This window comes from Polypterus senegalus, chromosome 1, assembly GCF_016835505.1.
Source record: "Polypterus senegalus isolate Bchr_013 chromosome 1, ASM1683550v1, whole genome shotgun sequence".
NCBI classification, from domain to species: Eukaryota; Metazoa; Chordata; class Cladistia; order Polypteriformes; family Polypteridae; genus Polypterus; species Polypterus senegalus.
The window spans coordinates 206,852,849-206,871,924 of record NC_053154.1 but is presented as its reverse complement, the minus strand read 5'-3'; the positions used below and the strand labels follow the sequence as shown (position 1 = coordinate 206,871,924).

The following is a 19,076-nucleotide window of genomic DNA, read 5'->3' as shown; positions in this document are numbered from 1 at the left end:
GTGGCAATTATACAATTAAATGTAAATAGACTGTGATAGACTGGTCCCTTGACCATATGTTGGATATGATGCAGTCATAGCTTTAATTAAATGAGTTCAAAAACAGAAAGAAACTAAAATAACCCACATATGGAAAAAAGCCATGACACAGAGTTCACAGAGAAAACATTCAGTAACCAATTTGGTGTGATAAAATTTCTAAATTCTGAATGTAAAATTTTAAATAAATCGCAACAGGACATATTGATGGTTCTAGTTTTTCTCATTTGGTTACCAAAAGCTTGTGCTCTCCAAAAATACTGTAGTCTAGGAAAAATGAAATAGGTTATGGAAATTTATAAGAGGAACATTAATTAGATAATTTCACCACTGTAGATTCACATTTGACTTCATTACATGATTTAATACCCTATACCTGCTGTAAATTATTTGATATAAATGATTAAAATAATAAAATACAGTTGTACTGTACAATGTTAAGACACTCCATTTGAGACCTGTCTTTTAGATAATTATTAAACTTATTACAATGAAGTTTTTACATTTTTTTACAGACTTATTTATGAGCAGCAGCATGACAGCATATGACACCTCATAAGAAAAAATACACATTGGATTACATTAGGAGTGTCAAACTTACCCCATGGTAGGAAATGGTACGATACAGTGGTTCTTGTTCTATTTAAGATTGTCATAGGCTTTTTTTAAATACTTTATTGACAGAGATTTTCATTGTAAACTCAGCAGAGCATTTAAAAGTCAGCTCTTTGGAGGCTGTAGAACAGTCTGAATATCATCCCCCACGCCCCCAATTCTAATGCTATAGATACATTAACATCTTTAACCAAATGGCTGAATTTTTGTTTCCCTATATTCTCATGCCAGTTTTTGCAAGAATATTTGGCATCTCTGCATGTCTAACTATGGTAATTTCACAAAGATGACTCTGGATACTGTGAATGAAGAATAATAAACTGATTGTAAGATTTCTGGCAACAAAAACTAGCAGCCTAAAGATTGGAGTTTGCCATCCATGGATGAAGTTATCTAAAATGCCATCATTTAAATCAAATATAATCTTGCAAGTTAAAAAACCTAATAGTTCATTAGTAAAAAAATCTTAACAATTTTAAGGAACTATGTTACTTTATTAGTTATTCAGTATGTTTTTTTATATATGTGTGACAATTTCTTTAAAAATGTACTTCATGGTAAAGCAGCACTAGAAATGCAACTGCACCTTATCATCATGGCGTCCTCACCACTCCATCCGTTACTTCCGCTCCCTGTGAGCAAACCCCGTTGGTTTATATTAGAGCTCGGCTTCCGGTTTTTCCTTCTTTTCGGCAGCGGCTTGAAACACGCCAAGATGCCTGTGAGTGCTCGTTGTCAACACTTTTGGTTTTAACTCTTCAGGTTTTGATTTTCTCGCGTTGTCGTTTTCCTGAGTAGTCGTGACATTTTACTTACTTTAGCATCATGTCTTGCGAACTTCACTATTACATAAAGAATAGATTTCAAGTTATATTGGAGTGTTTGTAAGCGAAAAGATGGCGTCGCTCATGTGCCCGATACCACGGGGAGCAACTAGAGTGGGGAGCATCACAGGCCACGTTTGGTTTCATACTTTTGTTTTCATAAAGTTGACAGTGATTGTTATTATTTTTGCTTGCCACAGGACCCAGTTTTACTGTTTTGGGGGCAAAAAAGTCGCTACGAGTATGACGTAGGATGTGTTGGCTTTTTTTATTCTAACTTGCATTGTATGTAGTTCAAGTATGGAAATAATGTTGGGAGTTCGGCAGTGATCGAGTTGTTTTGATATGTCGAGGTAGTAGTTCTTGTTGAAATTGGTGGCATTTTAATTTACCAAACCTTGTAAACTTGTACTTTATCTAAAAAAAACTGCTTTTACATAGAGGGCCTAGAATCAGTTTCCGCCGCCGAAACATTTGGGGGCCCCTTATAGCTGCGCATTTTTGTTGTCACGATTTATTTTTGTAAAAAGGTCATTGTAACAAAGCTCAGTTTTATTTGGCAGTTATTTTAATTGCCTAAAGCCTATTTGTAGGTCTTATTTGACACATTTCGTTGGTGTTTATAGGCCCCAGCAGACCACGATGATGGTTTAGACTGATTTAAAATCGGGACGGATATCGATGGTATTACAGTTAATTATTCAGTACCTGTAATAAATATTTTGGTAATGGTTGCGTTTCTTTAAAATGGTGGAATTAGTAGTGTGCTTAAAGAGTGCGTTAATTTTAATATGCTTCAGTAAAGCCAACAAGTGCAGTTTTATCTTGCAGTTAATAAATACGTAGTTTTTTTCGTAATGACGCAGTTTTTGTTTGAGCTATAATAACTAAGGCCTTGCCCAGCATAATCTTGTAAGCAGTTACGTAAGAAAATGACTGATGCTCCTACGCTATTGTTTTATGGAGCTATTCGAAGTTATCACTTGACAAGTCTCCCCTTCTCGTTTCTTTGAGCTGTTTAAAAAAAAAAAAAAGGTTGATTGGATGGGGATTGTAAGTTGCAAGTTCGGAAGACGTTCGTTTCAATCGAATTTCCCGTCTGACCAATCATGATAACAAACCACTATTCAGGTATGAGGCCCGTCGTTTTTTCCTGGTACTGCCTTTCAGAAAACAGTATTAATTCACAGCAAATCGATAACGGGAGCCCACTTGTGCCAAGAGTGTACATTATTTGCCATGTGGCTTAACTTTCTGACACGTTTTATTTATTTTTTTTAAGCTCGCAAAAGACTTGTTGCACCCATCCCCCGAGGAGGAGAAGAGGAAGCACAAGAAGAAAAGACTCGTTCAGAGTCCGAACTCCTATTTCATGGATGTGAAGTGCCCAGGTAAGGTACCATGGATGACCTCTGGGACCATGTTAGAATATTTTACACAGGTTCTGATTGGATGAAATCCTATGGCATTTTTTTTTTTTACTAGTGTTAATTGGAACATTTGGTATGGTGTCACTTTATGAATCTTTGCATTCCCAAGGGGAATTCTTTAGGTCTTAAACAGTTGTGGGGTTTTCCTTGGTTGAGGATCATTTAAGCACAAAACCAAAACTTTGGCAAATTGCTGTTCAGTGACACAGTATCCTTGTTACATGTTTGGTTTTCTTACAGTGGGGTTATTACTACTGCCCCACATTTCCCTTGTCTGAAGTCAAGACCTATGCACTCTCCACAGGGTGTTTTGTAGTTCTTAACGTCTGTATGAATTTTCTGTGGTTCCTTAGTTTTTTTTAAGTGTCAAGTGTGATTTGTATTGATTGACAGTTCTAATTTGCCATACACTGTAGTCTTGGGATGGCTTGCCCTTTGATGGAATGGCATTTTGTTTGTCTTGCTTACTGCAGCCAGGCTAGGTTGTGCCATTCCTTGCATTGTTTGAGAGTAATCAACTTTATATTAAGCATGACTAGTGTTCCTGAGTTTTGAGAAATAAATTAATCCAGTGTTTACCTTTAGATGTGCAATTGTATAAATTAATGTAAATCAATTGGCACTGTTACTAGATGATGTTAATCTGAAATAACACTTAAATTGACTTTAATCCAATAATAAATGTCTATATTAATGACAAGTTAATGGGTCCTTGCTTTTCTACAGGTTGTTACAAAATCACTACTGTATTTAGCCATGCTCAGACAGTCGTGTTGTGTGTTGGCTGCTCAACAGTGCTGTGTCAACCCACTGGAGGCAAAGCTAGGCTCACAGAAGGTAAACACTTAATTTTGTTATAGAAGGATATTTTTCCTTTTAACATTAAGGTAAAAGTTTTTTTGTTTATCTATTAAAGAAGAAATTGTTTTATCACTGTTGGAGAAAAATGTGATATAATGCACATCTGTTTTCAGTGTTGGACATTTCTCCCAAATCATTTTCTTTTAAGAGTGGTATTTGCCAAAGAGCACCTCCCTATTTTATTTAACAACTTTCATTATTAGGAGATAATGGAGTACACATTTTACTCTCAAAAGCTTGTTTCACAAATAGACAGTAGCAGTCACAGATAACAGTACCAGTCAGATGAGTTGAGATTGTGAAAGTTTTTTGTTACACTTGTCACTGTTTTTTACCTTTTGGGGGTGGAAGAAAATGGTTAGTGGACTGTAGTAATCACTTAAAAGCCTTATTCTCTTTATGGGGTTGTCAGCAAAGTGGGAAGGTGGAGGATCGTGAAAAAAAAATATCTTGGAAAGTTATCCTAATTTCCCATTTCAAGATGTATCCCTATGAAATTGTCAGGTTAGTAAATGAGGCATGAAAGCCACTGAATTGCCAAATACATCATCAAAATGTTTTGTTTTTTTATATGAAATGTTGACATCCATATAAACTAGTCACTAGAATACTTCAGTGCCATTAAAATCTAATTAAATTGTTTCTGGGAATTTGAAACTGGACAACTGTATAAATAAAAGGTAAAATCCACTTCAAAGAGGAAATGTTTGAACGTTGTTTCCAGCATAAGCTGCAGTTTATTTGAGCGAAGCGTTTGAAACTGAGCCTTATGCCGTTTTCTAAAACCAAAGTGCAGTAGCATACATCTTTAGAATCATCCTATTGTTTTTCAGTTTTCTATCTATAGTGTTTGTCTCCAGTATTTTTTCTAAATCTTGAATATGACTTGCACTTGAGCATTGATACTAACCAGAATATTTTCTGTAAAATTAGAAAGTAGTATCTGTTCAACACATTTGAGCTTCCTGTTGACTGGGTTGAAAGTTTCTGCCCAGTTGCTTTTTTGAATTTTAATCCTAGGATTTGGTTGTGAAACTAATTTTCTAGGTACAGTGATCCTCCGCCCATTGCGGAAGTTATGTTCCAGACCCATCAGTGATAGGTGAAAATCCGTGATATAGAAAGACTGTGTAAATAAACATTTTTTTCATAGTTTAAGCCTTAAAATTTCCCTCCCACATGCTTTAAACACATGTAAACTTACTAAAACACACTTTACATATGATATGTGGATGTTGGGCTAAGGATATGAGTAACATCTCTGTTATAAAAAAAAAAAAAAAATATTACCAGGGAGACAAGACAGGACAGCTGCTGTACAGGCTTTTAAATGGTTGATGCAAAGTGTGTCACACAGAGCACGCAGCTGAACTGATTGCATCTCTTTAGCGTGCGTTGAGACCCCCCATCACAATGCGAGCAGCGTTATAAATCTCTTTTTAGTGTGCGTTGAGACCCCCCATCACAATGCGAGCAGCGTTATAAATCCCTTGAAAAAGGACAAATGTTTTTACAAAAGTTTTAACGTAACATTGAAAATAATGCATATGTAACAATTCATGAAATAACAATCTCTTGAAATTATTTATCTGGTAAACCAAACCTGGGGATGGGTGAGCGAAGAGAGCAGGTTGCGGATCCCCCTAGTAGTAGTAGTAATAATAAATCTGCGATATAGCGAGGGATCACTAATTTTTTTTCTCACAACAGAATCTGAAAAATTTATTTTAGACATTACACAATGCACATTAGTAAAGTGTTGTGGGTGCTTAAGAGGGCTGTCAGAGGCAAAAAGGTCTTATGAAATGTATACAAATGCAGTGTACAGTACACTTGTACAATTTTTTTATGGTTTCCTTTTTTACTGCTTGTTTCCATAAAGTATGTGCTTTTGACTTGTGCAGTGTTGCTTAAAAGGTGACACCAGAAAATGTGCCACTTCCATTTTCCATTTTCTCTTTGATAAATCCTATTTCAGTGGAGTTTGGCAAATGCTGAACTACATCTTTTCACCTGTAATTGATAATAATAATTAAATTAATAATAATTAATAACCTGAAAATTGCTCATGATTGGTCAAACACATTAAACAGCCATTTTTCACCTATATGCTTCTCTTTGATCAAGTAATGATCCTTCTCTCTCTTTTCTGTAAATTGAGTGCATGGTTTCCAAATGAAGCGACTGAATAGCCTAAAAAGTGGCCCCCAAACTTGGTCCTGGAGGCCCACTGTGGCTGCTGGTTTTTTAACCAGTGCACATTTTTAATTGTACTCCAAGCCCATGTAAGCTGTTATTCCACAGTTTATGTATTGGTGTCAATGTAGAAACTGCAAAACAAGTGTGGTTCATTTAAAATATACTAAACAGGTACAATGAGCTAATGTAAGTTTTTTTTTTTTTAATATTTTCATCCTTCTCCCAATCTGATTTATTTAATCCAGTATTTACTAAATAATGGGTCTAATGCTGAACTAATTTCAACATTTCATCATTAATTGCCTGGGGGTCGTTTTGTCATAATTAGGATTCAAAAAAAAAAACAAACTGTACAGAAAGGGGCAGAACAACAGGAAAACGACATGTTTACGCATTTAAAGCTAGTAACAAAAATAGAAATTTCTAAATGTCTTATAAATGTAAATCATACCACTGCGATTTCTGAATGCAGAGTAAGAGACCAGCTAATCAATAGTCAGTTTTTATCAGTTATCACTAATTGTGAATCTGGTTGGAAGTGGATCCCCAGGACCATGTTTAGGAACCATTTAGCTTAAAGGTTGTGTACAGTCTTTTTTTTTTTCTCAATTATTTAGTAAACATGTTTATTCTAAGCAGTTACAGAAATCTTGAGTACAAGTGTTTATTATTAACCTAGTAGTTTTATATTAAAGCACAAGAAGAAAATGCTTTATTACAAAGCTAAATGAAAGATAGCATCTCTTAAAACAAACTGTGGGTTGGCTGGGGTACCTAAAAATGAGCATTGCTGATGCTGAAAGGGCTGTACAAAAATATGTTCAAGGAATATCAAAAATGTCAGTTTCGATTGTCTTTAGGGAAGAAAAGAGAACCAGTTTTACTTAATGTGATGGGAGATTAATATTATTGGATTAGGATACGGTAGAATTGTATTAAAATCTGCTTTATATGGTATTAATAGTATTTGGGTGGAGATCTTAGTCTCAAAATGCACTGTGAAGAGTGCATTTAAGAAGCAGGAGGACACCACCACAACCCCAAAAAAAAAAAACACCTAATAAAGATGCAAGAGATCCAGTCCAAATTACTAATAGGCTGGTCCTGGAACTAAAATGTTTTTTTTTTTAAATACTGCAATATTCCATGACAGTCTCGAGAGAGAAGATAGGATGTCAGTTACTCCAAGGTTTAAAAAAAAAAAATCATGTTTGCATTCATATGTAATCTTTTATTGTTTATATGCATAAATGCCATTCCAAATTTTACTTTGTGCTATTTAACGTGTAATGTAATTAAGCAAATTCGATGGTTGAATTTTATTCTGCTGGTTATAGCAGCCTGATTGTTAGATTTTTGCATTCAGCCACAACTGTTGCATATTGCTCAACAAACTACAGCAGCAGATCTAACACGTGTTATTGGTCCATATTTTTCACATTTTCAACAACACAGCTGTATGATTAATGTATAACTTTCTCATTCCTGGTTAGTCCAGTTTTGGGTCACAGGTCAGCCAGTGCCTATTTGGAAAATATTAGGCAGAATATAGGAAGCAACTCTAAACAATGGACGCAATCATTGGGCCTTCTGCATACACACAGATGGGGCAACTTTAAAACTACCAAGTAACCCCAGCACATGTCAGTTGTAGTTAGTAATCAAATTAGACAGGATAGGCACACATTTGCAAAGAAGCACAAAGAATCCTGATATCTAAAGGTTAGTTTAAACTGTTAAATGACAATAGGCAAGTTTTCACATTGCAGGAGGCTGGTTTGAATCAGTATTGGCTCTCGTATCCGATAAAATAAACTGCATGCTTTCCCCGTGTCTTTGGGTTTTTTCTTCAAGTACTCCAGTTTTCTTACCACGTCCCAAATACATAAAGATTAAGAGCTTCCAAAATGAAAGTTGGGATGTGGTACATGGGTCCTTCCTGGAATTGGATTCAACTGGTACAGAGAAAATGTCATGTAAAAATACAACGTAAATGTTTACTGCTTTGTCAGTGTTTGCTCAGTTGTCAGATGATATTGAAATGTTGACTTTTTAAATTTTCTTCCTTGTTCATTTATTCTCACTGTATTCTTAAGCTTTGGTCATTGTTGTCACACTAGTCTTATGTAAGAAACATGGTTTTAGAACTGTATTCATATATAGTTTGTTTACAGGAAATTTCTCAGTGAAGATGTATAACATGCTCTCTCTTTAATCACATGTTATATATATATATATATATATATATATATATATATATATATATATATATATATATATATATATATATATGAAATGGACTTTCATGCACTGCATAGAGTTTGAAGCACACCCACTAAAAGGTCACAAATCAGCATTTTCATGTAAAACTACGTACAGCTGGGCGATATGGACCAAAAATCTTATGTCTATTTTTTAGCTGAATGACGGTATACAATACTTTTTTTTTTTTTTTCTTCTTCCCATAAAGTAGTAGACAATTCTGAGTCAAAGCTGCATGTCTCAAATGTCACACATACTTTTACTAACATACAGCTATAGATATCGACATGTTGTTAATGCTCCTTGAATTAAATAAAATGTTCTTTTCCTTCATAACAAAAGACTCACAGCTGTGCAATTAAAAAAAATATAAACGGAAAAGATACAAAGCAAAAATAACAAAAGGCCGATTTGCTCTTTAAAAACTGGGTTTCCACTGTAGTAGAGTTCTTTCTTTACCTCCTGTGTTTAGTCCTGTACAAACATTTACAACAAATAACAAAACATGTAACAACTGACAAAACTGAAAACTTTCTTAAACATAGAAATGGCCCGGGTGATGTGGTTATCATCCATACCATGTCCTGTAACACACAATAAAAACTTTTAAAATTGCTTTTTTTATGTAAAGAGGCAGATCACTCAAAGGCAAATTAACATCCATCTGTGTTTAATAGGGGTGTATAAGATTTAACTACGTGTGTAAACTATGTTGTGTAATGTGTAAGCTAGAAATGGTTTTAAACAATTTTTGCAAAATCACCAGCAAATGAGTGAAACAAGTGTATATTTTAGACCTTTTCAATCTAAACACTTCTGAATTTAAAATGCATCCCTGTCTCCTCTTAATTTGAGTGGTGGCAAGGATTTACTGGTGGTCGCTGGTATGACGTTAACCTGCATCCGGCCCTCCAACTTGGAAAACATGGAGTGGTGGCAGAATTGGCCCTCCAGCCACCGTAAAACCCTTTGCAGCTCCACACGGATTTACGTGGTGCCGAGGCATCACCCGTTGCATGTCATGTGTACACAGTCAATGCTGCCCTTCTCTTCTCAGCTGGGGCTCTCCTTCAGTATCACAATGCAAATGCTGCCCTTCTCTTCTCAGCTGGGGCTCTCCTTCAGTATCACAATGCACAGTCTAATGCACGCACGCATGCACATAGTCCAATAGGGCTTTATGTAACAGTTTAAATTTCATTTAAACATTTCAAATAGATTAACTTGTGGTCAGTATGCATAATTAGCCCTGTGTTTCTATACAACTTTTTACTTAACTCTTTTAGGGTGGGCAGAGGGCAACAAAAAGCTACAAACATAGATAGAACTCACCATTACGTTATAGGTAAACCCTCTTTGCTTGGAAGACTGTTAGACTCGTTGACTTAACGTTGAATCCCTGCGTGTGTGTGAGTAGCATAGAGCAAACAACGTCTATAATGACATCGGGTGAGAGAGTGAAGCGAATGTGCAAAGCAAAATACTTGGTGGGTGTCATTTTCAGTATATTTTATTTTGAATTGTTCTCTGACTTGTTGGGAGTATGATTTGGTGCAAGTGATCTGGAGATCAAGATCTGAAACTGATCAATCGGCAGCTGATGCTGCCAATCGCTGAAAGATCTCTAACACGCAGCGACAGTACACTACGTGCAGCAACATTTTGTTGATTTATGTGGGAAAGTATTGCTTTGTGTGCTTTTTAGAAATATTTGAGTTTTTGTGTAAAAATATTCAACCCTGGGAGAAAACGGAGGAAAATCGACAATATGATAAGCCACTGCTTAACTAATGTTGCCTCACTTATCACTTTTGCCTCACTTATCACTTTTTCTCTCATAAGGCACAGCACAGGTTTGTGAGTTTTGTAATGTGGTTTATTTTTTCTGGGCTGCAGCACGCATTTTCACACACTTTTCGTACTGCACTTTATGGCGCTGTTGTAAATAGTGGAAAAGAGTAGTAGCGCTTGAAGCTTTTGTCAGGACTTGTTTTCTGCATTCTGTACAGAATACATTATTCTGCTGCTCATCTGACACTTAACCTGAACCATCTCCAAATAATTGAGCCATTGTTTTTCTTTTTACCAACCAGCTCTTCTTTGATAGCTTCCTTAGTGTTTTTATCCATCTCCATGTGTCTGCCTGCAAGTGAAGTGGTGGGGGAGGAATGAGTTGTTTTTAGAGAGGGAAAGAGGTGCAAGAGACAAACTGGGAGAAGAGAAAGGCGAACTGGCAGCTGTATGAGAATAAATTTAACCCAAATTAACCTTCTATCTCGTATGAAAATTTGTTTTTTAAAAACTTGATATATTGTATATACACAAATGTTTTGATAATGTGGATTTTAGCTTAAGTAGACTTAAAATGATCCGCTGTCTAAAAGTTTGAGGTTTTCTTGATCTACCTTTAACATGTGAAATTGTAGCATATCCTGTCATAGAACTATAAATTACTTTCTTTGTGTTGTACAGGGTGCTCATTCAGACGAAAGCAGCATTAGACTGCTACTGTTTCTGGAAGATGCTGTACAGGATTCAGATTATGGATCTCTTGGAATAAAGACTGTTTGGTGCAGTCCAACCCAATGGGACCTGGATCGTCTATCAGTAATTGATTAATGGAATTTCATGTGGTGGGGCACAATTGATCTGTCCTTGTAGCTTCTGCCAATATGACTAAATAAATTTTGTTAAAAAAAAGTATTAGTGGAAGTTTGTTGTTTTTTTTTTAATTATGTTCTGCTCTATATACAGCACAACTTTAATCTAGTTGGCCTTGATATTACATGAATTTTTGGTTTGTTCTGAATATGTTGTCATGTAACTGAGATTTGTACAAAGGTAAGGCAAATGTGTACATAATGAATTGGGCAGTATTTTAAAAATAATAGTTAATTGAAGAGGAGACTCATTGAAACAAATTTGAAAGTGTAGAAATTTGTTGGGCTGTGTATAAAGCTAGTGGTTTTTATATTAAGCCAAAACCATTCAAAAACTGAATAGACCTTTATGGCACAGTCACAGAATTTAAGAAAGCTCACAATTTGAGACTTAATTCCCACTTGGTTACATGTAAGATTTGTGGACAAGTGTAAAAATCGTTATAATGAAATTAAAGCATATGTTGTGCAATATGCACATACGGTGTACATTTAAAGAAAGTAGCAAAAATGTTGAAACAGGCCTGGGTATGTTGTGACATGTTTCAAGGTTACTTATGCACAGTTGTGGTTCAACAAGAGTAACATTCCAAGATACAGGATGTCGAGAGTCCTCGTGCGAATCAAGTAAGAAAATGCTAGACTTGGAGCAACGTTCATAGGTGAAATTTCTCAGAAAAAGGAAAAATCCAGAAGAGATCCATAAATGAATGCATCAGTGCCGTCAGGAGATGTTCTGTGAAGACAAAGTGATTTTTTTTCCTTGTTTTGGTGACTAGAGGTGAGATATGGGTCTATCACAGAGATCCTCGGTCCAGACTAGTCCATGCAGTGGATGCTCAAGTCGTCCCATCCCCCACCCCAAAAAGGCAGAAAAATCTGCAGGCAAAGTCATGGCAATTGTCTTCTGGGGTATTGAAGGAGTTTTGCTTCTGGAGTTCATGCTACACAAGACACAACAGGAGAGTTGTGCTGATGCAATGATCGCTTTGCAGGAGTCAATCGAAGAAAAGATGAGGAAAACTCACAGCAGGCATGCTGCTGATTCATAACAATGTGCTGGTTCTTGTGTCACGTTAATCACAGGTTGCCATCTGAGAATGTGGGGTCCAGCAGCTGAACCATCCCATCCGCCCTACAGTCATGAATAGACTAGAGATTGTTTACTGTTTTGAAAAAATCTCTCCATGGACAGCGGTTTCCGAGAGATGAAGATACCAAGGCAGCTGTAATGTCTGAAGGTCAAACAGAAGATTTTTTTTTTTCCTTCAAAGGGGTTAAAGTCATTGCAGCAAAATTGGATGAAGTGTATGGTGCTCTGGATCCTGGTTGGTAACCCCAAGGTAGACACATACGATCCAGTCCCATCCTCCGCAAATGACTATCTGCAGTTGCCAGGTGTTACATGGGCATCCTCTTGGACTGGTCAAGCTGCTCGGATACTCAACAAAAGGGACCCAGTTAGTCAAATTGTACCACATGACCATAGTGCTGTAACTGATGCTCACTCACAATGCAGATAATGTACCTTATTTGGGATTCCTTGAGCAACCACTCTCTCGACATCAAACCAGCAGTACCGAAGGACTCTGAAGAGACAAAGTACCGGAGGAGTGTAGTCTTCATCTCATGACACTGCATAGCATCCATGTCTTGTATCCATATAGCAAAACAAGAAGCTCCAGTGACCTCATGCTCTCCCAATCAAGTCTCCAGCCAAGGTTAGTAAACCTCTTGACAAGGCAGATACTCCCTCCACAGATGCGCACACACACTGCTGATGCCTGTGTCCAAGAGGTCATTAGAGGCCTGAATCTTGGTTTTGATCCAGGACACTTGCAAGCCCAGACACACGAACTCCTCACCTAGTCAGTCTCTCGAGAGCACTAATCAGAACCTCCATTGATTCCACGAAGAACACAGCATCGTTGGTAAAGTTGAGCTCAGTGAAGGTGTGCAAGGTTCGGCATCCACTCTGCATAACACGGTACCAGTGTACATGCCAGCCATGATATCCAGCAACTTTCAGGAGATCCCAAGAAGTCTTGGGATGTCCCACAGGGCAGCTTGATCAACTGAGCTGAACACTTTTGACAAAGGCTGTAAAGAATCACTGCAGATATTCACATTTGCGCACCATGAAAATCCTCAATGCAAGGATGTGGTCGATGGTAGACGACTTAGATATGGTCACTGGTGAGGCAGTGATCATGGATCCTATCGAGGATGATCCTAGCAAGAACTAAGGACCTTTACCTGGCACTGAGAACAGTGTTATTCCCCTGTAAACAATTCTCTTACAGAATCCAAAGGTAATGTGTCAATTGAAGGTCATAATAAAACTAAGAGTGCATCATGCAGATAGCACTCCTGAATCACTGTACCTGCTCTGCTTTGCATATTGGAGGTCATGTATGTTTGTTCTGAAATTAGTACTGTGCTTTATAATAAATTGCTGTCCTAAACTATGTTCCCTGATTATAAAAATGTGGATTTAGAGAACTCGGTACAGTATTATTGTTTAGGTAGTGGATGGGTGGAACTTTTATTCAAACGTTCTAACTTTAAGGTGCCAATATTTGCTTTATCACACTGATCTCATTCTACTGTTGTAACTTCCCAAATTTCAGATGGGCTTCTATGAAAGAGAAGATCAGATCTATATTATGGCTTGCATCGATAACCATGAACTTGACTATATAGTGGGCACCAATGGTGTGTCTTGGAGCTATGTATTTAATTCACCATTGCTTGAAATGTATGAATACAATATGTAATTTATTTTTGTGCAAGCGTCTGTGCTTCTTGTTAACTTCTTTATTTAGAGCTTTTCCATTAAAATGTAACATTCTGGCCATGCGAAGGGGCGTTCCCTAAAATGCAGGTGAGGGAGGAGTAGCTGGATTCTTCACATCAGTCAGTGTGTTTTCTACACCGGCCATGCGTGCTACAGAAAGGCTAACAATCGGGCAACATCTGAGTTGCTCAACACAAATGTGAATGGAAAGTTGATTTTTTTTAGGACGAAGGTATGATCCTGCCTTATTTGACACTCAAAGTTCAGCACTGGGATTATTTAAAATTGAGGAAAACTATTTGCATTTGCAAAATGCATAGTAAGGTGTGCATTGTTAGATATCGGTAAGCTCTCATTTTACCAACATGAAGAGCTACGAGTGTGTTGTGTGGTGATGTTAACTATAGACTTGCACTCTAAAAGCCAAGTCCATAGTTTCAGATTCACTAATTGGAGCATGTGGGATGATATACTGTTAAAATTATCCAAATTTCATGTTCCCATGGGGAAATTCAGATGCATACTGCAGCTGAAATACAAAACAAATTAAACAAAACAAGAATACAGACTTGCAGGACATAATACCGCCAATTACTAAGTACATAAAAATACACTTGATGAGTACATTGGGTGAAAGCATTGATTTGCATGATAGCAGTGGGGAGAAAAGACCCCCAGAGGTGTTTCTTAGCGCACTATGGTGGAATGAGTCTGTGGTTAAAAATGCTCCAAGAGAGCTTCCTGAATGGGAATTTTCAGGACGGCATCCAATGTTGCCACCATCCTCTTTTTTCCACAGCAGCTTCCAGTGGGTCTAGGGTTCAATGGATGTGATGGCACGCAGGCTTTCCTGTTAAGTTTGTTCAGGCATTGTGCTTCTTTTGTGCTCAAGTTGCCTCCCCAGGAGACTGCAGCGTAGAACAGCACACTGGCTACCATGGTCTAGTAGAACATTTCCAGCAGCTTGCTGTACACATCAGAAGACCCGACTTTATATCTTTACTGGGAATTGTTGTTTTTGGGCCTGATGAACGGCCTGTGTAAATGTCACAGTGCAGAATGGGAGAAAGTAAGGCCCAAGTGGTGATCATGGATGTGCAAGTGCCATTAATGGAGTGCAAACTATCAAAATGGGGTATTGGGTGGGCTGATGCCTTTGAAATCCTGTTTCAGTAACTCAACTCTCATCAGATGGAAGAATGTGCTGGGGAGCGAGTCTGTCTCTGATGTTTAGTCTTTAACAATGTCAAAATGCAGCTACCAAGACTTAAATTCAATGAAAATGTTAAATCCTACAATCATTTACCGTATCATCTATGAAAAGTCTATAAATGCTGAATCAAACTACATTTCCCATATGATGTTAGAAAATATAATAGAGGCTCTCGTTTGTTACGTGTTTTAAAGTGAATTGACACATCACAAGACAAGAATTATTCTAAAATTGAATTTGAAATTACATAACCAAGATCTTGCTGCTTGCTAAATTTTAGATATAATTGTTTTTTGATAATGAGTACAGAACTTTAATGCAATGATTTGGGACACTGTTCGTCAAATATGTGGTCATTTATTTCAAGGGCATAATCAGAATGAAATGACTTGCTGAAGGCTCCTAGGCACACTACGCCCTCTTGTGTAACCTTCTAGTAGTGTTCCATCTTTGCATAAACAACGGCACCATTTTGCATGCAATGTCAGAAACATGCAGGAAATCTTTCTAAAGCACACTTCTCCAGCAGGGGGCAACAGTACTCCAAATTGATTTTTTTTTTGTATTCTTTGTATACAGATAGAATTAAGAAAGCAAATTTCACAGAAAAAGTTAAATAAAAAAATTTATATATATATATAGATAGATATCTTAATTTCCCCCTATCTATCTATCTATCTAAGTGTAAATCTGACACTACTGCACTTTTCTAAATGCAAAATAAAAGGAAGGAACGGGTCACCTAAATACCTAAATAAACAATGAGAAAGATTAATGGTAACAGTGGCTGACTGACTGAGAAAAGAACAAAAACTTGCAGAAACACGAGGAACCCTGTTGACTGAATGGTGAGGACCACCGCTGTAGATGATAATGTGAGTGAGTAGGCAAAGTCTCATTGTGAAATAATCATTACTTTCATTTCAGGGTGGTAAGGTTCTCTTTCACATATAGGCAAGACTGTCCATTCCCACTGAGGTATATTGTTAGAGATTTTTAGCATCTTTCAAAAGAAATGTAAATACTCTGTTAAAATATGTTATTGTTTAGATTGATAGATAGATAGATAGATAAATAGTGTGATGGACGGCCAGCAGCTGAACTCAGCCGGTATTCTCCTAGAATGGAAGGATGGAGGAAGGCACCTACTTGCCGACGCTGCTTCCCCCAAAATGCTAGATGGCAGCACCCCTGCAGTGTGGTGGTGGCCCAGATTAGCGCAGGGCATCCTGGTGTTTGGAGTTCTGTTTCTCTGTTGGGTGCCGTGGGTGCTGCCACTATACTATACTATATTGTCACTGCACTGGTTACCTGTGTCATTCAGGATTGACTTTAAAATTCTGCTTATGGTTTATAAAGCCTTAAATAATCTCGCTCCATCTTATATATCGGAATGTCTGACACCCTATATTCCAAATCATAACCTTAGATCCTCAAATGAGTGTCTCTTTGAATTCCAAAAGGTAAACTTAAAAGAAGTGGTGAGGCGGCCTTCTGCTGTTATGCACCTAAAATCTGGAATAGCCTGCCAATAGAAATTCGCCAGGCTAATACAGTGGAGCACTTTAAAACACTGCTGAAAACACATTACTTTAACATGGCCTTCTCATAACTTCACTTTAACTTAATCCTGATACTCTGTATGTTCAATTCATCATAATAACTATTCATAGTGGCTCTAAAATCCGTACTGACCCCTACTCTCTCTTCTGTTTCTTTTTCCGGTTTCTTTGTGGTGGCGGCCTGCGCCACCACCACCTACTCAAAGCATCATGATGCACCAACAATGATGGACTGAAAGTCTACGTGACCATCATCATCAAGTCCTTCCATGAGAACCCTAAATACAAAGAGTAGAACCCTAAATACAAAGAGGACTGATTGACTTATGTTAGGTAGATTGCCCAGAGGGGACTGGGCGGTCTCTTGGTCTGGAATCCCTGCAGATTTTATTTTTTTTCTCCAGCCTTTGGAGTTTTTTTTGTTTTTTCTGTCCACCCTGGCCATTGGACCTTACTTATTCTATGTTAATTAATGTTGACTTATTTTTATTTTTTATTGTGTCTTCTATTTTTCTATTCTTAAATTTGTAAAGCACTTTGAGCTACATGTTTTCTTGTATGAAAATGTGCTATATAAATAAATGTTGTTGTTGCCAGGGGGAGCTGTTGAAGAACCTGGAGACTCATACTTTCCTTTTAGCCCGGAAGTATGAGGTATTCATGAGGACAGAAGCCCCAAAGTACTTCCGAGCTGAAGAAATGATCAGTTCTTCATTAGACCTGGAAGTACCGGTCAGTCATGTGGTCGGAAAGGACAGCAGCACTTCCGGGTCAAGGACTATTTAAAGGACTGATGGGAACCCAATAGGCAAGCCAGAACTGGGAGGTAGTAGGACAGAGCTTGCTGGGAGGTGTGGAGGAGAGATTTAAATATTATTGTGTTTATTTGTTTATTGTGGAGGAGGTGCTTTGGGCACAATTTACTTGAAGAAATTAAACATCTTGGTGTTTTAATAACGTGTTGTCAGTGTCTGTTTGTCAGGTTAAGCGCTGGTATAGTGACATCTAGTGTTACAATACATAGAAGGAAAATGGTACTGTAATGATAGATAGATGGTTAGAAGAAAAAAGGAACTCAGTAGAAGAATGGTACTATATTGATAGACAGATAGAAGAAAAAAGGAACTCGATAGATGGAAGGAAAATGGTACTATATTGATAGATGGATGGATAGATAGAAGGAAAAAGGAACTAGATAGAACTGTATTTGCCTCACCAAGTAACCACAGCAACACATCAAAAATTGCAAAAGCATATAATTATGAAGTTCACATTGCCAAACCTTCATGATATTTTAAGACATCAGTATTGCAACGTTGATCATGGCAGTAGTGCGTAGTGCATTCACGGGCAGACACTTCTGTAATACTGTAACTGTGTTTACTGTCATGGCCATACTTAATGACATTACATCACTGCTAACATGTTCACAGGCAATCGCATTGCACTAAACATCAAATGCGAGACACACACACATATACATGTTCACATACACTATACTCATGCAATGAAGCTGGGCCTAAAATGTTCTGCCAAAGGACAGGCTCATTCACAGTCATTCAGCCTGAGGTATATCTGTGTACCATCTCCCCATTTTCTGAAACACTTTACAATATCAGGGGGAAGTCAGAGCCTTTCCTGACAATACTCAGTCCTAGACAGGGTGTCAGTCAGTGACGGGGCATAACTACACTGGAACAGGACAAGCTTGGTAACACCACTTAAGACATGTTTGATATGTGGAGGAAGCACAGAGCACCTGGAGACAATGTGACTGGGCAGGGAAAGCCACTCAGTTCTCCTGGATTTGTGAGGTGGCAGAACAGACAGTGGCAGTTCTGCCACCCTTGTACCAGAGACTAAACATACCAGTTACACTAGGGAGTTTCTATGCGTTCCCCTAGCTGCTAACCTTTGGATGATCTAACAGCAAACATCAGTGTTGCTTCATCATTCTTAGCCTAAAAACATCATTACAGCAAATTGTGTTAGTGTTGGAGGAGCTAGTGAAAGATTGTCACTCTGGCTGGGGTGTCATTGTGGCAGTCATATGTATCAGCTGATTTTTATATGTTATCATTTTGTTATCTATTGGTGTCTTAGGTACTCAGAGCCCATTTCTTCTCCTTCAGATAAGGTGCCTCTAGGAGCTGTTAGCCATAGCAGGTGGAAACAGCATCACTTTCAACCTGATGAAAGTGACAGTGGGCATTGTAGAGTGTCCTGTGAGAAGCTGGGCAGCTGGCCTAGGCATGCCACATTTAGATTTTTCTTTTACGCTTTCTGCAAGGACTGCAGTCCCCGGAGGTTTATCTTTGTGCAGATTTCACCATAATAGGAGTTTTTCTTTCCTGCTTCCTGCTAGCCGGTATTACAGTAATCATATTTAGCATTTGACATCTCATCTCCTTACACTAGTAAGGGGCACAGGCACATAGTTTTACAAATATATAATACTTTTCCCCATTTTAGATGTTTGCTTTTTGTGTTGTTCTTTCACTGGTGCTTATAATTTACATGTTGCATTCTGCCTGAAACTAGAGGTGACACTACTGACTTGGGCCTACAATATTCTACAAATGATAGAGTGATGGAGAGGAATATAATATACTGC

At 37.7% G+C, this 19,076-nt stretch overlaps 1 protein-coding gene across 1 annotated transcript; it reads left to right on the top strand.

The window, feature by feature from the left end:
• Positions 1–1,240: 1,240 nt before the first annotated feature.
• LOC120538415 (40S ribosomal protein S27) lies at positions 1,241–10,931 on the top strand. The gene is made up of 4 exons (XM_039767920.1): positions 1,241–1,375; positions 2,761–2,869; positions 3,635–3,745; positions 10,703–10,931. Exons 1-4 carry the CDS (start codon positions 1,250–1,252, stop codon positions 10,729–10,731), a joined length of 375 nt encoding a protein of 124 aa, XP_039623854.1. The 5' UTR covers positions 1,241–1,249; the 3' UTR covers positions 10,732–10,931.
• Positions 10,932–19,076: the final 8,145 nt, after the last annotated feature.